The sequence below is a fragment of the Leptinotarsa decemlineata genome, unplaced genomic scaffold (assembly GCF_025532065.1).
Source record: "Leptinotarsa decemlineata unplaced genomic scaffold, Ldec_3_MD MMD2_P_RNA_scaffold_2, whole genome shotgun sequence".
Classification (NCBI taxonomy): Eukaryota; Metazoa; Arthropoda; class Insecta; order Coleoptera; family Chrysomelidae; genus Leptinotarsa; species Leptinotarsa decemlineata.
The window spans coordinates 19,951,419-19,970,533 of record NW_027412529.1 but is presented as its reverse complement, the minus strand read 5'-3'; the positions used below and the strand labels follow the sequence as shown (position 1 = coordinate 19,970,533).

The 19,115-nt window shown below is 35.7% G+C and overlaps 2 protein-coding genes across 2 annotated transcripts in view; one reads left to right on the top strand and one right to left on the bottom strand.

Moving 5' to 3' along the window:
* LOC111512923 (trypsin-1-like) overlaps positions 1–5,130 on the top strand; it is a 36,786-nt gene extending 31,656 nt beyond the window's left edge. The window contains exons 6-7 of the mRNA XM_074185148.1: positions 3,089–3,244; positions 4,897–5,130. Of these exons, the coding sequence (XP_074041249.1) occupies positions 3,089–3,244; positions 4,897–5,037 (297 nt within the window). The 3' untranslated portion in view covers positions 5,038–5,130. The remainder of the gene's footprint in view (positions 1–3,088; positions 3,245–4,896) is intronic.
* A 4,221-nt stretch (positions 5,131–9,351) lies between these two features.
* The window catches only part of LOC141486691 (uncharacterized), a 34,777-nt gene continuing 25,013 nt past the window's right edge, over positions 9,352–19,115 (bottom strand). The window contains exons 2-3 of the mRNA XM_074185142.1: positions 11,262–11,439; positions 9,352–9,791 (exon numbers count right to left, since the gene is read on the bottom strand). Of these exons, the coding sequence (XP_074041243.1) occupies positions 9,679–9,791; positions 11,262–11,439 (291 nt within the window). The 3' untranslated portion in view covers positions 9,352–9,678. The remainder of the gene's footprint in view (positions 9,792–11,261; positions 11,440–19,115) is intronic.

The window sequence follows — 19,115 nt, the reverse complement described above, 5'->3', positions numbered from 1 at the left end:
TCGTTACATGCAGTGAAGTATATTTGGCGACTGTGCTAATTCCAGTATCTTCATAATTTCGCCCCACAACAAATCGTCTATTTTTTCGAGGGTTCTGTCTTGGTAAAACTCTTATCTACTCACCTTCTTCCTTGTTTGTAAGATCCTGAATCTCCTTCATTTTATTTGTTGACAGAGCATCTAAAATTGCTGTTTCAACTTCGCTAGAGCTAAAAGTCCTTTGTTGTGGAATATTTCCTGACTGTATGAAAGACTTTGCACTTACGCTAGTTGAGGGATAAATTTGTAATGTTTCTGTGTTTATGGTGTCCTGTAATATAACAGATTTTTGTTCTCCCATCATAGATATGCCTGCCCTCTGTGGCTCGGTAAAAGGAGGTTGATTGAACGTTTTCGTTATTTTATTTTTATTCTGTGATATATTGTTTAATTTTCTGCCATCCATAGATTGACTAGTTTTGGTTTCACTTCCTTGTTGCCAAATTTTTTCCAGGTTTTTAACTTTTTCTAGCAATAATTCGTTGTTTTGCTTCAACACATTGTTTTTGTCACTAACTTCATTCAAACGTTTTTTAAATACAAAATTTCCATTTCACCTCTCTGTTTATCTAGGTAATGAAGTGCAGGTGAATCATTTCCTACAGTAACCTCACTTTCACAGCAAACTATTATATTATTATCAAATAACACAACCATTTTCTTTTTTTCAGCACAGCTTTTGTGATATACTGATACACAATTTTTGCATTCCAATACTGCACATGATTTACCACAACACTTCATTTTTGATTTTTCTAAATTTTCATTTCCTTTATCTCTATCATCGATAACGACCGAATCACCCGCCATTTGATAATATCTTTGTATACGAAAATTGTGCAAAATATCTTGATAAATTATAGTCAACAATTGTTCAAACATTGGCGTTATTATTTACAAAAAATCAGAAACAAATCGAATTGCTACAAATACCAAAGATCAAAAGCGTTGCATTCATGATCTGTCAGCAGACCTATTTCGACCTGCCATAAATCTCATCAGTGGCACTATAGTTCGGGTTGCATTCACAACTCAAAAACTCACTCTGTACTGAGTAGGACACTGCTGAGTAGGAAGTAGTGGGACTACAACTCCACTAACGAACTCTCCTTTTATGTAAGCGGTAGAAGACAGTAGATTACAATAATTGTATGTGATAAAAAAACACAACGAAGGTTGCCAAAATTATCGAAGCTTCCATGTAAATACGAGTTTGATTCATAAACCAGTACTATTGTGAATTAGGGTTTGATCGTTGCGCTGGCACACAACCACATGACACACACTAAACTAATGTGGGATGTTCATCTGACCCTTGCTAAATTTCCGTATTATAGAATACACGTGTTGGCTAACGGTACGGCACATTATTGGCAACCCACCTGTAATACTATAGGACTACTTGATCAATTATTAACACTACAAGTGGGTAGGTAATGGGTAGGTAGGTAGATAGGTAATTATATTTAACATATCGAATGTAACACGATGTAACATAATGTATACAGAACACATAAAATATGGAACCAATAAAGCAATTCGATGATATGAAAAATAAAAATTAAAAAATTCAGAAAATTCATTCATATATATCTTCAACTGAGCCTTGAATGAATATAAAGTAACAGAATATTTAATGTGGCATGGTAATTGAAAAACACGATTTCATAGATTGCTTTGTTCTTGTCCTGGAAATGTGGAATTGATTGGTGGTTCTTGTGTTGTAGTCATGAATTTGATTATTGTACGTAATAAAGGAATCGAAATATTTTGGTAATGAATTTCTGGTTATTTTATAAATAAATATCAAACTTGAGGAATACCAGTCTATCTACCACATCATAGCACTTGAGGGCACTCAGCTTGCATTGAATGCGTGTGTATCTATTACATTTAAGATGATTCTTAAATCTCGATTTTGCAGTTTCTGTAACCTCTGTATATTGTTTTCATCTGAAAGATAAAGCAGAGTGAAACAATAATCAAAATAGGGCTGTATAATAGTTCTGTATATTATTATTTTCGAAAACATGGAAACTTTCGATGAAATCCTGGGAAAAAAAATTGCTTTTCTAATATCTTCTTAAAAATGTTGTCACAGTGTGCATTGAGTGTTTCGTTTGAATATATTTCAATTTCTTTCAACAATCGATTCATGCGCTCCACTTTTTCCACAGCGTCATGTCCATAGCATGCAAGTAACGTGTCATCTCCAAATGAATTTAAAAAATCATAACCTTATATATATAATTCACATCATTCAGGTAAATTATAAACAGCAGTGGTCCCAGGACACTCCCTTGGGGTACACCTATATTGTTTGAAATTTCATTTGAGAAACATTTTCCCACTCTAGTTATTTGTGACCTACCATTGAGATCATTTTTGAACCAACTTAAAGCTGTTCCATCGATTTCATAATATCTCAGTTCACGAAGTAATATTTGCCTATCGATATTTTCAAATGCCCTCTTGAAATCAAAGAACACTGCTACTATAAATTTATCGCTATCGATTTCATTCTTCCATTTTGAAATTGTTAATTGAAGGGCAGTCTCACACGAGTGGTGTTCTCTAAATCCGAATTGATTTCCTATAAACAGGTTATTTTCAGTAAAGTACCCAGTAATTTGTTCATGTTCAACAATTTCCAATACTTTCTCAATAATCGGCAAAATATTTATTGCTCTGAAATCTGACATTTCAACTGCATTATTTATTTTTGGGATGGAAATAACTGTACTTTTTTTCCAACATATTTGGAAAGTTACCGGACGACATTGATGTTTGTATTAAGTTTAGGAGATGAAATCCAAGTGTAAAAAATGTTGATTTCAAAAATGTAGCAGACATTACTCCTTTAGCATTGCCTTTATTTTTGAGAGAAAAATTAATTGACTTCAGCTTACTTATATCAATCTTCTCGAATTCAACAAATCTCGTTTCTATATTATTTATATTTTGAGGAGACCATTGTGTTACACTAACAACAGTATTGGAGAGTATAAATATGACTACAATCATAAATATATCATAACTTTTTTTGCAGGCATTTAGTTCTACACAAAATCTGCGTTCGGTGAACCTCACCATTTTCACTGATGAAGAGTGCGTGGACAGTTACCATGATATCGAAGAAGGTGGAGTTAATCCTGAGACTGAACTATGTGCTGGAGTTCCAGAAGGTGGAAAGGGGCCATGCCATGTTAGTATCCAGTGAAAATACTATCAAAAATATAAGCAAGTTTGATCGTCTAGGATTTCATTAATTCAGGCATATATTGAATGGGGCAAGGTATAAATGTCGGACAAAATTTATATGAAAAGGTATCATTTGAGTTACTTTCACAACCCAACGGTGTGTTATCACTTGCAGCAAAGAGGCTGCTTTCGACTCTTTGTCCAAATGAAAGTATTTTAATTCTTTATACAAAGATTTTCATTACATAGAATTTGAATAACTGGTTGCGGAGTTATTGGTGTATGAATTGAAGACTAGCAAAAATCGACTTGGTAATCATAGGTTACACAAAGTGTTCGATATGTGAAAGAAAGAAACTGAAAATGACAAAAAAAACTTACTTATCTCTGTTTTTATCTCGATACAGGATTTTTTTGTGATCGATTATAGAGATAAGAATTCACACCGTGTAACTCTAGTAATATAGAGTATTGCGTTAGCTTGACTGACATCTGTCACTATTCACCCTATCGACTGAACAATCACCGTCAAGCCTCTTTTCGTCATTTACAACCTCATGCGGAATAATTGTTACTTTCCAAATATATGGAAGCTGTCGAAGGTATGCCTTATCTTTGCAACTGGCAAGAATTCGGAAATAGTAAATTATAGATCGATTTTCATGATATTAGTGTACTCAAAATTAGTTGAAATGATTTTATCGGACTTCATTTATAAGCAAGTAAGAAACACAATTTCCGAATTCCAACATGGTTTTGTGAAGTGTCGTGGCACTGCATCAAATCTTTGTTTTTTTACACAATATGTTTCTACAAACTGGACCAACGTAAACAAGTTGATGTGGTGTTTACAGACTTTAGCCAAGCATTTGATCACATCAGTGATTTCACAACAGTTGCTCAAGAAATTATCCAGCTTTGGCATTTCGAAGAGCCTTCAATATCTGCTGAAATCATATCTTAGTGATAGAAAATTATTTGTGGAATACGAAGAAATTGAATCGTTTATATTTAATGCAACTTCCAGGGTTCCTCAAGATTCAAACTTGGGTCCACTATTATTCATTCTGTTTGTTAATGACATTTCTGATAGTATCAAATCTGAAAAACTTCTTTTTGCCGATGATATGAAGATACTCTGATAGTGTATCATTACAAAACGATATCACTGAGTTACATGAAACACGTGTTGTGGTGTTAAAATGATGATTTAGTGTTGGGAAAAAGTTCCAGTAACATTTATTTCTTTGTGGAGGAATTGGAATCCGCGGCTTCCAGTTACGACTTTTTTATAGCAACATTGTTAGATCCTAGAGATCCTACTTCAGTTTCTCTATACAAAAATGCAATTCTCATTATAACGACGGAATGACAGTAATCAGAGCTGAAACAATAATAAACGGTACAGCGGTGTCAGCAGCAAACAACCAATGTGAAAAGTTCTGCTAACTCTGCTGACTCGAAATCGTCGAAGTCGTTATCTCCAAAGTTCTGTTTCTGGTGAGAACATCTACTCACCATATGATATAGATATTGAGAGTTAGGGAGCAATAAATATAATGAGTTTGTTCAACACTTACTGATATGACCATAACCATATATTTTTCAATAGGACATTTGGATGTCTCGTGCTATTCATATATGTACTCATTTCAGGGTGATTCAGGAGGGCCTCTTGTTATTGACGGTGTTCAATATGGAATTGTGTCGTATTCCAAAGGATGTGCTGTAGAAGGGTATCCCGGAGTATTTACCAAGGTTTCAGGATACCTCGACTGGATCGAAAAACATAGATGAAGAGAATGAAATGGCAGAGATATACTCTAGACTTGCATATATGATTATAATGGTTCTATATGATTGTTGAATTTAAAATAAATGAAAAAATATCTTGAATGTAAAAATAATGGAATAAAAAGCATTTGGCCATTCACTTCTCCATTTTCATAAAAATGTGGAAAACATCTGAAAAGAATAATGAAATTGAGTTCAAAATGATATCTTTACAAATAACTGTAGATCATGGGCAAAATTTTCAGAAAAAACTGAAAGTCTTTTTGAAACAATTACTTTCTCATGAACATTGAATTACAAAGGAATCACTTTTTCACATTCAATATGTTTTTACTTCAGACATTCATTGTGGAATTCAAATAGGTTTCATTCACAAGAACGCTGCACAACATGATATAATAAAAGAACATTCATATACATTTCCACTCATATGAAAATGTATTGAACGTAAAATTGACTGAAGTTTTGATTCCTGAAAAATATTTTTGTTTCGCTTTCCAGATTGAGTAATATTTATTCCAATTTTTATTTTTTCATTTGAAAATAAAGTGAGTGTGTGGAGAGACTGTCTTTATTGAACTTTTAAATACCAATACACCCAGAATAACGGATTTTTTTTTATTTTCGAAATGGGAAGTCTAAAATATCATGGTTTGCAATTCTGAAAATATAACTTTGTTTTGTTCAATAATTTTAACATCTCTGATTTGTTCTTTGTACATCCATTCGATTTTGCTCTGCTTGGTAGTTGAACTTGAACGTTTAGCCTGAACTTGGTAACTTGGGCATAACGTTACCTGTATAAATATGTAAATACTACGACCAAAGATTTCTTTATTTTTCATTCGATTAACATCATATATTGCTGAGGAGAGTGGGGTGATGACTACTACCTAGGACCTTCCGAATCATTTTTTGGTTTTGAGGACATTATCTACATTATTCTTTTTTTTAACATTCAACATAAATCATTTCTTTAACTATTTCATATTCAACTTTTCAGTTTCTGATTCAAGCCCTGTCATTTGATACCCATACTGAGGTAGTGGTAGAAAAATATGTAATCCACCATTTTGTAGCTGAGACCAACTTGAATTTGCATCTTTTTCAAAGTAGTTTCTTGAGAAGGTTGTGGAAAAGTGTGATTCCGAATTCATCAAATTCTATTGTCATCAAATCTAAATGTGTGTTTCAAATATCAGATGAATCTGTCAGCAGGACAGATTACTAAATTTGACCGAAACAATCAAACAAACGGGGCAAGCTGAATGAAACAGTTCAATAAAAAGTATTACTTTTTTGTCCGATGAAACCACTTGAATGGATTCACCATATCGTATAGAAGTCATAGACATTTTTTCAATGTAATAACTTTTTTCCATAACCAATGACGTTATACGTCTCAGCTCTAAAACTTCACTTTGTTGAATCAGTTGAATCAGTTGGCAAAATCAATCTTTTCAATGTCGATCCAAATTAACCATTTCCAGAAAATTGTGTAATAACGATTTGAGAATATGAAATATGCGCATCTCTATGACAATGACAACGACTACGTTTACTCTTGTATTGGTAGATACTTGTTGCTGTCATTTTCGAACTCAAGAAATACTCATCACCTATCCAAATACTTCAGGTTATCTAAACTGAATGTGAAAGCAAGAAACTCCGATCGTTATTGAAAATTATCAGGAAAGAAGTGAATGTCGTTTAGGGTCATTATTGGTCATATGACGTGCATATCGCTCAAGGTTATGTGTCGTCTAGTGGTAGGGGGGCGGCCAGGGGCGTCATTATCAGTCTACTCCTATTCAAAAGTCAATTTCGAAATGTCATACATATTTTCCGACATATCCATATCAGCATGAAATAACAGCATTCGATTGTGAGTAATTTTCAAAAATAAAACTGAGTTTAATTAATTAAATTGCCGTCAACTTGCCTTTTACCATAATTTGGTGAATCCAATAATATTGCTCGTTGTTTGAGAAAGAAATACTTGGACATGACATCTAGAACAAATGATGATTCGAGCAAATTAAATGAAAAGACAAAATTTCAAAGTCGGATGGATCAAGGGTATATGAGTTGATTTGTGGTTCTTACCCAAAACTTCATAATTACCAAACAGAATCTTTTCGCAGAGAATAAAATACCATAATTTACCTAAACTAATGTGACATCATCAGTCATTGAGTAGCTGGAATATTGAAGATTTGAATCTTTTTATTGATCAGAACACTAGTCACTTGAAATTCAGTTAGTATGAATTTACCTGAGAAAGCTATTGTATAGCAAAACACGTGATTTGGATTCTGTCTTCATGTGTCTAAGTGAGTATAGGTATAATAAAACTGCAGCAATACTAGCAGAAATAAAAATACAGTTTTTGGAGTGAATACAGGTCTAGTGACAATACTTCAGTTACTCTTATTATCAAATCAGTTGGTGCAGTAAAACTTGCAGTAATTCCATTTTTTCACAATGAGTGCTAGAAATAGAAAGGGTGAAGACGAACTGCAGACAACTATCAAAAACCTGGTAACTAAGCTTTGCAGCTCCGAAGAATTTATCAATAGTATTACGACAACAATATCTGAAGAAATTACTACAAGATCAAGACGAATTTCTGAAAAATATTAACTATAAATTGAAGAGACATGAGCAGGCATACAGAGGCAAAAATGTTGGGATTCATGGTGTGAAAGAGGTGTGACTGTACTGCGAATATCATGGAAATAATAAAAATAATGAAACTGGATATTACTAAAACTGATATTGATCAGTGCTATAGAATTGTAACACCAACAGCAAATAAAAATCGTGTAGTATTCGTGAGGTTCAGAAAATCCTGCATCAAAATCCTCATATATAAAAATAAAAGAACGTTGAAGAGAACTGGCATCACTGTGAAAGAAGACCTTACTAATGAACAGATGAAAATTTCCAATACGGCTCTCACCAAGGTAGGAAAAAATGGACGAGTATGGACAAACTATGGAAGAATATTCATCAAGCTCCATAATAAAGGAGAAATTTGTAAGATCAATACTGAGGAAGATTTAAACGATATATAATACGTATCATTTGTGAATTTGCTTTTTTTTCTATTTATGACAATCATATATTTTTCCCAAGCGAGATCATGTTCCTTATTTATATCATTAAAGTGTTTCAATATCATCTGTGATATCATCATTCTGCAAACACCCTAACTGATATGTCACACTTGTGCAAGTGAGTTTCACCCAAGCTCCCTATTCAATCTTGAGATTTTTTTTCATTTTTTTTTATTTGTTTATTTATCAATGGGAAATTTCTCCTACTTTTTTGTGAATATAAAATATCCACGTTAATTATAATTCACATATATTTTTATCACCTGTTTCTGGTTAAACACTATGAATATGAAAACAATGGAAATAGCTAGTCTGAATTTCAGATCTTTGGTACCCTCAAACTGTTAATATATGATCAATCTTTTGATCTAGTATTGATTTGCGAATCCTGGCTTAGCAATCAAATAACTGATACTGTTGTCAATATGCAGGAATATACATTATATAGGGCCGATAGAGGGGAGGTGTCTGTATCTATTGCAAAAATGAATTGAAAAATCAGCTGATCAGCACGCCCACAGGCCAGTCTAGCTATGAACAACTGTTATTAAAGATAGATAGAAAAAAAACATTGCTGTTGGAGTAGTATACAGGCCTCCCCGTCAAGATATTAATGAACTCATGGAGGAATTTGAAAATACCTTCGGCTTAATTTCCCCAATTACTCATAAATTAATATGCATAGGAAATTTGAATATCAATATGTTAGATGTGAATTATTCGAATGTGGAGAGGTTCTCATCTATTCTGGAATCATTCAATATGTATCAAGTTGTGGATAGTCCAACTAGAATAACCGAAACAACATCTCTTCTAGATGTAATAATCACTAGTACCAAAGAGGCATCAGAGTGGGGGGTAAATGACACCAGTGGAATTTCTGACCACATGCTTGTCTATTGCGAGATAAAAATACACAGCGGGAAACGGGGAGTTAAATTTCATACATACAGAAGTTTCAAACACTTTGATGAACAACTCTTTCAAAATGACCTTATTAATATACCATTCTTTAGAATATATGACAGTTCACACTTAGTGAAGACAGTTTAAGGTCAAGTGGTAGAACACGTCATCAATTATATCCTCGCTGAATGAATTGAACTTCGCCTTTTATTTCCAATATTTTATTTATGGGTGAAAATTATGAGAAATATGTACTTTTTTTTCGAAATAATAAAGAACATTATTATTATTATTATTAAACTGTGCAGTGAAAATGTCATAATAAAGTGTCATTCGAATATGACATTGAATTGAATTGATGAATGAACAGTTTTTGTCAATTCAGAAAATAGTGTCCGTGTATCATGAGAACAAAGCCACAAAATTGAACGAGTCCAAAAAAGAGTAAAATTATTGAACTATTTTTTATTCGATTACACATACTACTAACTTCTCTTAAATTACATCATCACAATATGCTAATGATGATGACGACTGAAACATAATTGTTACAATTGTATAAGTTGAAACTATTTGAAGTTGCAAAATTGAATTACGTAATTTTGCCGTGATAGTTCTTTCACATATACTTGATATATCCTATTCTTCGACCCAGAAAATATTTTGTGAGATCCTCTGGGGCAAGAAGCTTAAACTGTATGTCATATTTCAATGAATACAATCGAATCAGTGCTGAAAATAAAATTGTTTGTTACATATCATATATTCATTCATTATTACCGAAAAAAAAGAGAGTTAAGCTAAAAACATCAGCAGAAGCTGAGAGTAAATCTGAAAACATAAAGAGATAAACGTGGAGTAGAGTTATTCATTTGACTTTTGCAGAGTTCACGACAGAGTAGAATATGATGTGATTCAACTTTGAAATTTCAGCGTCTGTGACCAGGAGCAAGTTTTCTTGAGAATTCGCAAACTTGAACATCAAGAACATCACAACAATGATTATTTTTCAGAATTTTCGAAGACTATTTCTGGAAAAATTCAAAATTGAGTTTTACTAAATTGGAAGTCAATGCTTTCTATCGATTAATGTCTACATGCCAGCATATTGACCTAATAAATCAAAATAATCATTTATACTTGCAAGTCATATGAAAATTGCCTTTTCGGGGTGAACTTTCCAGTTTGTCTTTCATTGAAGTTTAGCAGATTCTCTATAGATTCAGCTTCGTTTATTTTTCAGATCTTGAAAGGTTGTAAACCCAAAAGAAGTAGGAAGTACTGAGTCCTCCACAAAATAATGTCTTTCACGGTATGGGCCACAATGTGTCAGGGACCATGTAGATTGGTGAGCGCGGCCCATTGGAATGATCTGCGCGTTAACTATAGATTTCACTACTTCCGAAACTTTTCTTCGAGGCTATATCAAATCGAGAGTTAATGTTACGCAACCTGGGTGCTATAATTACTCCTGAAACATTCCGAAATGTTAGAATTCCAGAATGTTGGAGATGAGTTCAAAAGTAGACTGTTTTACTATTAAGTGGTTCGAAGCGTTCGTTTATTTCATGCCTTCGGAATGAACACTTATCGATTGCAGAAAATGTAACTAATTTATTTCTCTTCTCGAAGGACATATACTTCAAAAAAACCTCAGAAATCAAAACTTGTGACAGGTAAGGACTAACGAGGTCTTACCTCTTAACATGTGATTTCTAACACGGGTTGGATGATAGAAAGTGAAAATCGAGTGTTCAGCGTGAGGCTTGAACCATCGACTCACACATCGGCCGATTGACTGAGTGAACAAAGCACCCACGTTGAAACGCCTGGCTACCGACCGAAATACACAATGGCAATGTGAAAATCATATAGATAACTTTCTTTGACATCAATGATATAGCGGACATTTTTATTGACAGAAAATTACTTCGATATACTTCCATATTTATATTCATGAGGAATGAAATATTTTACTGCTGAGTCAATGTTTATATAATATTGAACTTTAGTTCGATATCAGGTTTGACAGTTTCATTTCTTGAATCTTTCAAGGAATATATGGTACTCCATCTGTTTAGCGTTTCCTCTTAATAAATTATGTAGACTCTCAATCGATGAAATATCGATCTACTAACTCAAAAAGATGAAAAATATTATTATAATTCGAATCAAAGAACTAGTAAAAATAATTGTTTTCACCTGGTATCGATCCTGTTGCAGCTCCTTCATTCGAATTCACTCCTATTATTGTAGGAACATGATTGAAATAACCTTCAGATAAACCTCTTTCACTATAGTTGTAAAAGAAAGCACCATTGTGATATGGTTCTATGACAGGACCAAATTGTATTCCTGCTAGTGGATTCTTTAAGGCTATCTGAAATAAACAAATGAGTTGTTCAATGGAGCTTAATTTGATAAGGGTTCAATATATTTTTGGATTCATTCATATATATGTTCGCTCGATGTGCCAAGTTAAAAAAACAGGTAAAAATTTGGAGCAGATATTGTAGTCGTTAACAAACATAAAATGAGTAACGTTCAAGCTTTCGAAAAGAGATTATTCCTAATGAAAAGTGAGGTTAAATACGATAAGCCGTAAGAACTTTTGAATTATAAAACATATCATTGATGTATTATGAGAAGAACAACTCACAAACTTGTTCAATATATGCTACAATTCGCATACGTTTTTCATTTGAAACTTCTTATAGTTTGTGAGTAAAAATATCAAGTAATAAGGAACAACTCGTCAGGAGTAAGATGAGATTCAGCATACGGACTTGCCGTGATGGAATAAAGGTAGACTAGAAGAATTAACGAATTGGGAGTAGGACACACCTGAAGAGAGGATAAAATGAGAGAGTATTATTTTCAGAATCAGGAATAACTAAAACTGGTGGCGGAGTTTTCATAATGATATTTTTCTCTCCAGATATTAAGTGGCTCAATAGGTGATATTACTGATCAAAAAGGATTAATACACTCACGAGGATAGATGTTAGTGCATTTCAGCGATAATCGGAGCTCCATAGAAAAATTGAGGCATCTTCTATCCAACATTTTTTTTTCTGAGATGACACTGAGATGACGCGTACATAAGAGAATGGATACAAATATAAGAAGTGTTTTGGTCACACCATAACAAGAGTTCAGCACCTGTTACCCCCTGTGAAGTAGAACAAAGTCGAGCTTATTTTGAGTTTCAATTAGGTTAGGTTAGGTCCACCGCAACCAGCAAGGGTTTATTGTGGTTCACACCTCTTCACACCTGGTCTTTCAAGTCAGATGGTGAGAGTACGGCTAAATCTAAAAACCTGATCTGGTCCCCAACGGGGGAGGCACAAAGTATATGCTCTGCTGTTTCATCGTTAATGAGGTAGTCGAATAGTCAAGGTGCGACAACCTTCCCATATGACGGTTTTTACATGTCAGCTCTACACCTGACGATGTCTTAGATTCAACCGTGCAGGGCTTTTTGGCCTCTGGTTTTGGTGAATCATCACTTGAGCGCAAACGTGTGCTAACCTGCTCATGGGGGGTTTGTTCCTCCACCTGAGATAGCTTCTGCGTACGCTGCTCAAGAATTTGGTGCAAGGTGGTTTCATTAGGTACCCCGCTCTTGAGGAGACGACTCAGTTGTTTCCTAGCTGCACCACCAAATATTTTTTTAAGTTTCAGTTTTTGGATCAGGAATAGGAGGGTTGAGAAGCTCTCGCTCCTGAAATAAATTTATAAGGAGGTCAGTTGGAGTCGTAAACTCAACTATCCATTTCCTCTGTAGACTGGCTCCTGGTCTATATTTTCAGGAAACTCAGTTGAAAGCGTAAGCTCAACATCCATCTCCTCTACAGACTCAGTGTCAGAAAAAAAAGTTCCACGCGTAGCCAGGACATGAAGGTCAATCACGGCAGAGCCCCACATCACCGTAACAAGACGATGCTACGACGAGAGGGCACCCGGTATCTTGAAGGTTCCGTAGAGACAGCTGATAGGCTCAGTGACATTCATCCTCTCGGCACGGATACACACACCTCAGGATCAAGCTATCGTTGGGATGTCATTCAGTTGGGAAATAACAGAACCAAAAGTTATTTTGTCATTCCCGTATCCAGCAGGGCTGCGTGAAAGCAGGCATCCGGTGGCCGGTTAGCTCAACCCCCACATCCCAAGCCAATGCACTCGCCACAAACAGCATACACAGTGGTTCAGGTAGGAAAAGATGAACAAGGACAGCCAACTCGTCTGAGTTTCAATTACTGGACATTGAAAAGATCACACTGTGCAGTTTTTCTTAACCCACCGACCAACACGGCAGTCAATTTGAGTGAGTGAACAGACCATCCACGTCGAACCGCCTCGCTACCGACCGTATAAGAATTGAATGAAGATAAAATGAAGATTAACGATGAAATTGTGAAAAAGACGCGTACAACATGGCGGACAAACCAGACAAAGTTATTTTCAGTGAGTTGAATAAATTGACAAAAAGTGAATTACTCAATTTGTTTGTGTACAAAATAGTGCCTACAAGTAATATCGATAGTGTTACAGTTGAAAATTATATAAAAGATTATTGCGAGCCGAAACACTCGGAGGAATCAGAAATTTTCCATGACTCAAGCAGTAACCTAAACTCAAAGTTAGAGTGTAGTCATATTTGCTGTGTTGGTGTGAACGTAGAATGGAAAGCAGTAAGTCGTGAAAAAGACATTTCACGTAGTCTTGTAGGACATTTAGAGAAACAAATACATGATCACAAAATAATTATCAACTTATCATCAGCAGATCATAACTCCTCATCTCAGCAGAAGACATCTAGCGACAAAAATACAAACGACAAATTGATTAGTGGTATTTCAGCACAGGAAACATTAACACAACATAATGACAGAAATGGTGCGCCATCTGGCAGTAGATTATTCGCTGATACTTTAAAAACAGTCAGCACCGGGCAAAACAACCATCAGAGCAGAAAAGACTTGACAAAAAACCAAATTGAATTGTGCAGACGAACGCAAAACATCGCCTGGGCAAGGGAATCAAACGTATAAAAGCAGACGTAAACATAATATTATCATTGGAAGAAACAGAACGAACGACATCAAGACCGTACCAAAACTGGGATATCTTCACGTATTCAGACTCTCTGCAAACGAAACGGAAAGTACTCTTTCAACATTTCTAAAAAAATCAACACCACAGATCAACTTCACTTGTGAGAAATTGGAGCGAAAAGATAACACGTCTGCTTCATTTAAAGTAAGCTTTTCTCTCTCAAATGTGAACGAAGTATATAACCCTGACATTTGGCCTGAGAAGTGTGCCGTTCAACGGTTTACTTTCTTGAAAAATTTCACAAAACCGGCCTTGCCGAATCAACGCATGTGAATAACACTGATGGTCTTAGTGAGAGTGAAACACTCAGTGCATTGAATATCAACATACAATGTCTGTCCAACAAAATTGATTTCGTTGAACACTTCATAGCGAATTATAATTTCACATTTCTGTTGATTTGCGAGCACTGGTATAAGGACACTGACTCAGACAATATATTCATTGCAGATTACAAACCTCTAACCCACTTCTCTCGTACGGGGCACAATAATGTTGGTGTTTTCATCTTTGTTAAAAATACAATATTTTCTGAATGTATACTTATTGAAGTCATCAAATCTTCAAGCATCGAAATGATAATCGAATGCTGCGCATTGTCAAATATGAAAGAATATTACGGTGTAAACATCTATAGTAAACCTTCTAATGGTCCGAATGATACAGAGCTGTTTTTTACACAGTTTTCCAAGCTTCTGAACTAAGCATTGAAAAAATTCAAATTTGTAATTATTGGTGGCGATTTGAATATTGACCAATTCAGTAACACACTCAGTGCAAAAATGTTGTCTGATGTATTGACTTCGTTTGGAATTACATCATTGATCACAGAATTCACAAGAGTTTATACTACCATCGCGTATACCAGTTAAACCACAATAAATTATAGAATTGCCAACATACCACATATTTTACAAATATCCAACTTCGATCCAGGGCTGTCAAATCATTATTGCCAGTACTCCGTTAAGACTTCATCATCTTTCGACGAAGTGAGTGTGTTCAACAATGTATGAAAATTTTCATGTTTCCTTACAATTGACATCCAAATGATCCTACGTACAAATAAAACACTAATACAAATGATTACTACTAATGCTTTCAACAGAAAAACACACGCACACAATTGCTAACAGCTGTAGATATGGCACTGAATAACTCACTCACGAACAATTTCTAACTGATGCAGCTTCTTCTAATGATTCCATATGAATGAATGAATGAAAATCGTATATTACAAATTTTACAGGTATCTACAATTTTTGTGTGTGTGTGTGTTTGTGTAGGACCCTGCTATAGGCTTATGTCTCTTCAAGGTGAGTGAGTTGTGTGTGTGTTGTGTTTTGTGTTGGTGTTTGTGTTGTGTTGTTTTTGTGTTCCAGTTTTCTTCATTGTTTTCAAGTTAATCCATGTGGTAGTCCGGGTTCGTTGCGGTGGTCAATGGCCCAGATGTTGGGACTCGGTACTGGTTTTTTGGGCCGGGGTTGTGTTTGTTTCGGTTCTTTCCGGGACGCTGCTACAGGTATCCGCTATCTGTTTCCCAGTGGAAAATCCTCTAGGATGTCCTGGATCGGCTCCGGTGGGTCTTCCATTGCTCCTAGGAGTCTGGCTGGGGGAAAGGGGAGCTTTTTCCTGGGTTTCCTTCGGGATCCTCCACGGGGGGTCCATGGCGATGTGAGCGTGTCGATGGCATCGGTGTTGTTGCTGCTCATCGTCCTGGTCACATATCGTCCTTGGAGTTCCTGAAATCTTTGGTTGATTGGTGTAGTATTTATGAGGTTGTATAAGTGTAGGGAAGGGTATCGGTAGTGCAGTTTGTTTATGTTGCGTAGAATTCTTCTTTCTGTCGTAAGGATGCGGTGGGACAGTCTCGGAGAAAGCGTACAGTATATTATTGCTTTGTAGTCAAGGACTGGTCTTATATAGGTTTTATAGGTATGAAGCAGAGTTCTACAGTCGCATCCCCCAAGCTTTCCTCTCAGAGCCTTTAGTAGGTTAGCTCTCTTCCGGACTTTGTCCAGTGTCTCTCTCAGGTCGATTTCCCAGTTGAGGGTCCTCGTGAAGGTGACACCCAAGTAGGAAACCGAGTCTTGGAGTATGAGGTTTTCCCCCAAAAGTCTGAGATTTATGTTGTCCGGGTTTAGTTTGGGACGGGTAGAAGTGTTAGAATGTCGGAAGAGAATTGTTTGGGTTTTTGTGGGGTTTTGTGGTCATATGGAACGTGACCTTAGCCTCCATCTTGTGTACACGCCGTTCAATCTTCCGAACCGCAAGGCCGGGATTTAGTCCTTCCAATTCGGAAAGCGATTAGACGACGTTATACACGGCGGAGTTGATTTGCTAGATGACAGTCTCTTCTGTTAGAACACTATGAACCTCCTCATCCAAACAAGCCAGTTCTTGTGGCTTCAGGGGCCTAGTTCTGTGGAGCGCCCTGCGTGTTCTGATTGTCGTCTCCATTAGTTGTATGGTGCGAGTCTCCTCTCCAGCCGTGCCAACGGGTGGTAAAATTGCAACTTCTACCATTTCGTTAGCAGGCTGGGGAGGAGTTATATAGCCCTGCCGCCAAAGATATGATACGTAATTCCTAAGATTTTGGGCGGAAAAGGCGGCATGAACCGGATGTGTTTCACACCACATTATTATTATTATTATATAAATATTTGAAGTTGGTAATAGGATGATAAATAGTCACCACAACTGTTCTGAACGAAAAATTCATTTGGGTTAACCAGCGATACAAAATGATGATATCATAGCTATCGTATGTGGATATATGTTCACAGTTTCAGTTGTTTAGCATGTTTGGTTTTCTGGTGAGAGGCATGAAAGTTAGAAGTGTTTTGCCTGTTCGGAGATTTTGTGCTATCGAAAAAAAAGATGAAGAATTTGTATCAACTTTTATTTGAAGGTGGTTGACAATGTTTTGTGGTGCATTTTATCATCAGAGGAACACGATCGACATCAGCCAAACGGTCAGCTCCCTCTAAGACCGATGAAGAGGAGAGAGGGAAGAGGGGATAGGTGAAATTTGTCGATTGACCTATAAATAGTCAGATCTTGGTCCAGTCATCGCCCTCCATTAGTCAGGGAAGCTAAGGATTATACTGTAGACGACCCCTCCCGATATAGAAGGCTCCGACACTCTGTCGAATGAGGCCCCTACGTCTTCCGTTCAAAGATGAACAATGTTTTCATCCAACTCACCCCAGTCAGGTAGGGGTACACCGTGAAGGACGGTACTGATGTCTGAGGACATTCATGCCGCCATACCATCAACACTCACCATCAGTTATGACACGTTTGTCCTTCTGGAAAACATCAGTCTGAAGGGTAAGGGAGCCAGGCTCCAACCTGTTCGAAATCGAAACAATCGAAACGTCGTGAAATAACTTGGCTTGGAATCGTTCAGTTTTTAATTTTCTTTTCTGTTTAATAATTTTTCTTTTTCATTTCTTGTTAATAGATCAGTTTTCATTTGTTGCTTGCATTCTATTTTATGGTAAAATCAGTTTTGTTGCTTACTATAATTGTTATTTTTTAGCTAATCTTTTAAGTTTTTATAGATTCTTTCAGAGATTTCAAATCAATTTATATATCATATTAGACAATAACTAATCAAATGCAATTTGTATCAATATACTAATGTGATTGAGTATTCAAAAATACATGAAATGTGTACAGTGGTGTATGGTGATTGTACTCTGAGTCAAAAGAAACTCACGAGTGGTACAAGCTTTTACGAAATGTCGAGAAGATGTGAATGACGACGCTCGTCCTGGACGCTCCAGCACATCAACAACCGATGAAAATGTTCAGGAAGTGAAAAAAAAAGTTATGTAGAATCGTTGAATCACTATTAGAGTAGTTGAATCATGCCATGCAATTTTTCCGGAAGTTTTGGACATAAAACGTGTGGCAGCAAAATTCGCTTCAAAATTGTGGAATTCCTACCGAAAAAACCGTCGCATCAGCATCGCTCAAGAATTGAATGACGTCAACGGCAATCCAAATTTGCTCAAGAGTGTCATAAATGATGACGAATTATGAGTATATGGTTACGACATCGAACCCTAAGGCTGATCGTCCCAATGAAAGAGCCCAGGAGAGCCAACACCAAAAAGAAGCACGCAAAGTTAGATGAAATATCAAGGTTTTGCTCACTGTTATTTCATTCATGGCCATACTGTATTCACCAGATTTGGCCACCTGTGACTTTTTTCTGTAACTGAAATTGAAGAGACCCATGACAGGACGGCGTTTTGCGAAGATTGAGGAGATAAAATCCGAAACGATGAGAGATCTCAAGGACATACTAAAAAGTGCATATCTGCTTCGAGGATTGGAGAAAACGCTGACACAAATTTATTATATCTGAGAGAAACTACTATGGAGGGGACAAATTAAAAAGTATTGAATAATTATTTAATTATTAAATATCCAGTGAGAATATTACAATGAAGTGAGTGTTACCTGAATATGGATAAGAAGAACCGTGTTACCAAAAATTGTTCATTGGAAATTGCTTTTTTGAAGTGACGAAATGATTCTTTCAATAGAAAATTCTTTGCTGCGGAAATGAATACTATCAGCAATGATAACAATTTATGACGATTCCAATATGGCGAAAATAGGAAATAGTGTAACACACAGAAGCTCATTTGTGTAGTGAATTCTAACGAAATTAATCATATTTCTAACACATTAGGGAACTCAGATAATAATAGTATGTCAAGATTGATTAGGATGAAATTTGGGGAAATTGTTCCTTGAATCAAAAAACTTAATTTCCAAAACATTGAGAGTTGCTATTGGAAAGTATAAAAAAATCGACTCCAGCTTTTCTAATTCCGAAAACATAAAATGGAAAATATCAAGAATTGAATATAGGCTTTCTTTTGGTCAACTATGAATCAATAAACAAGAACCTGTATT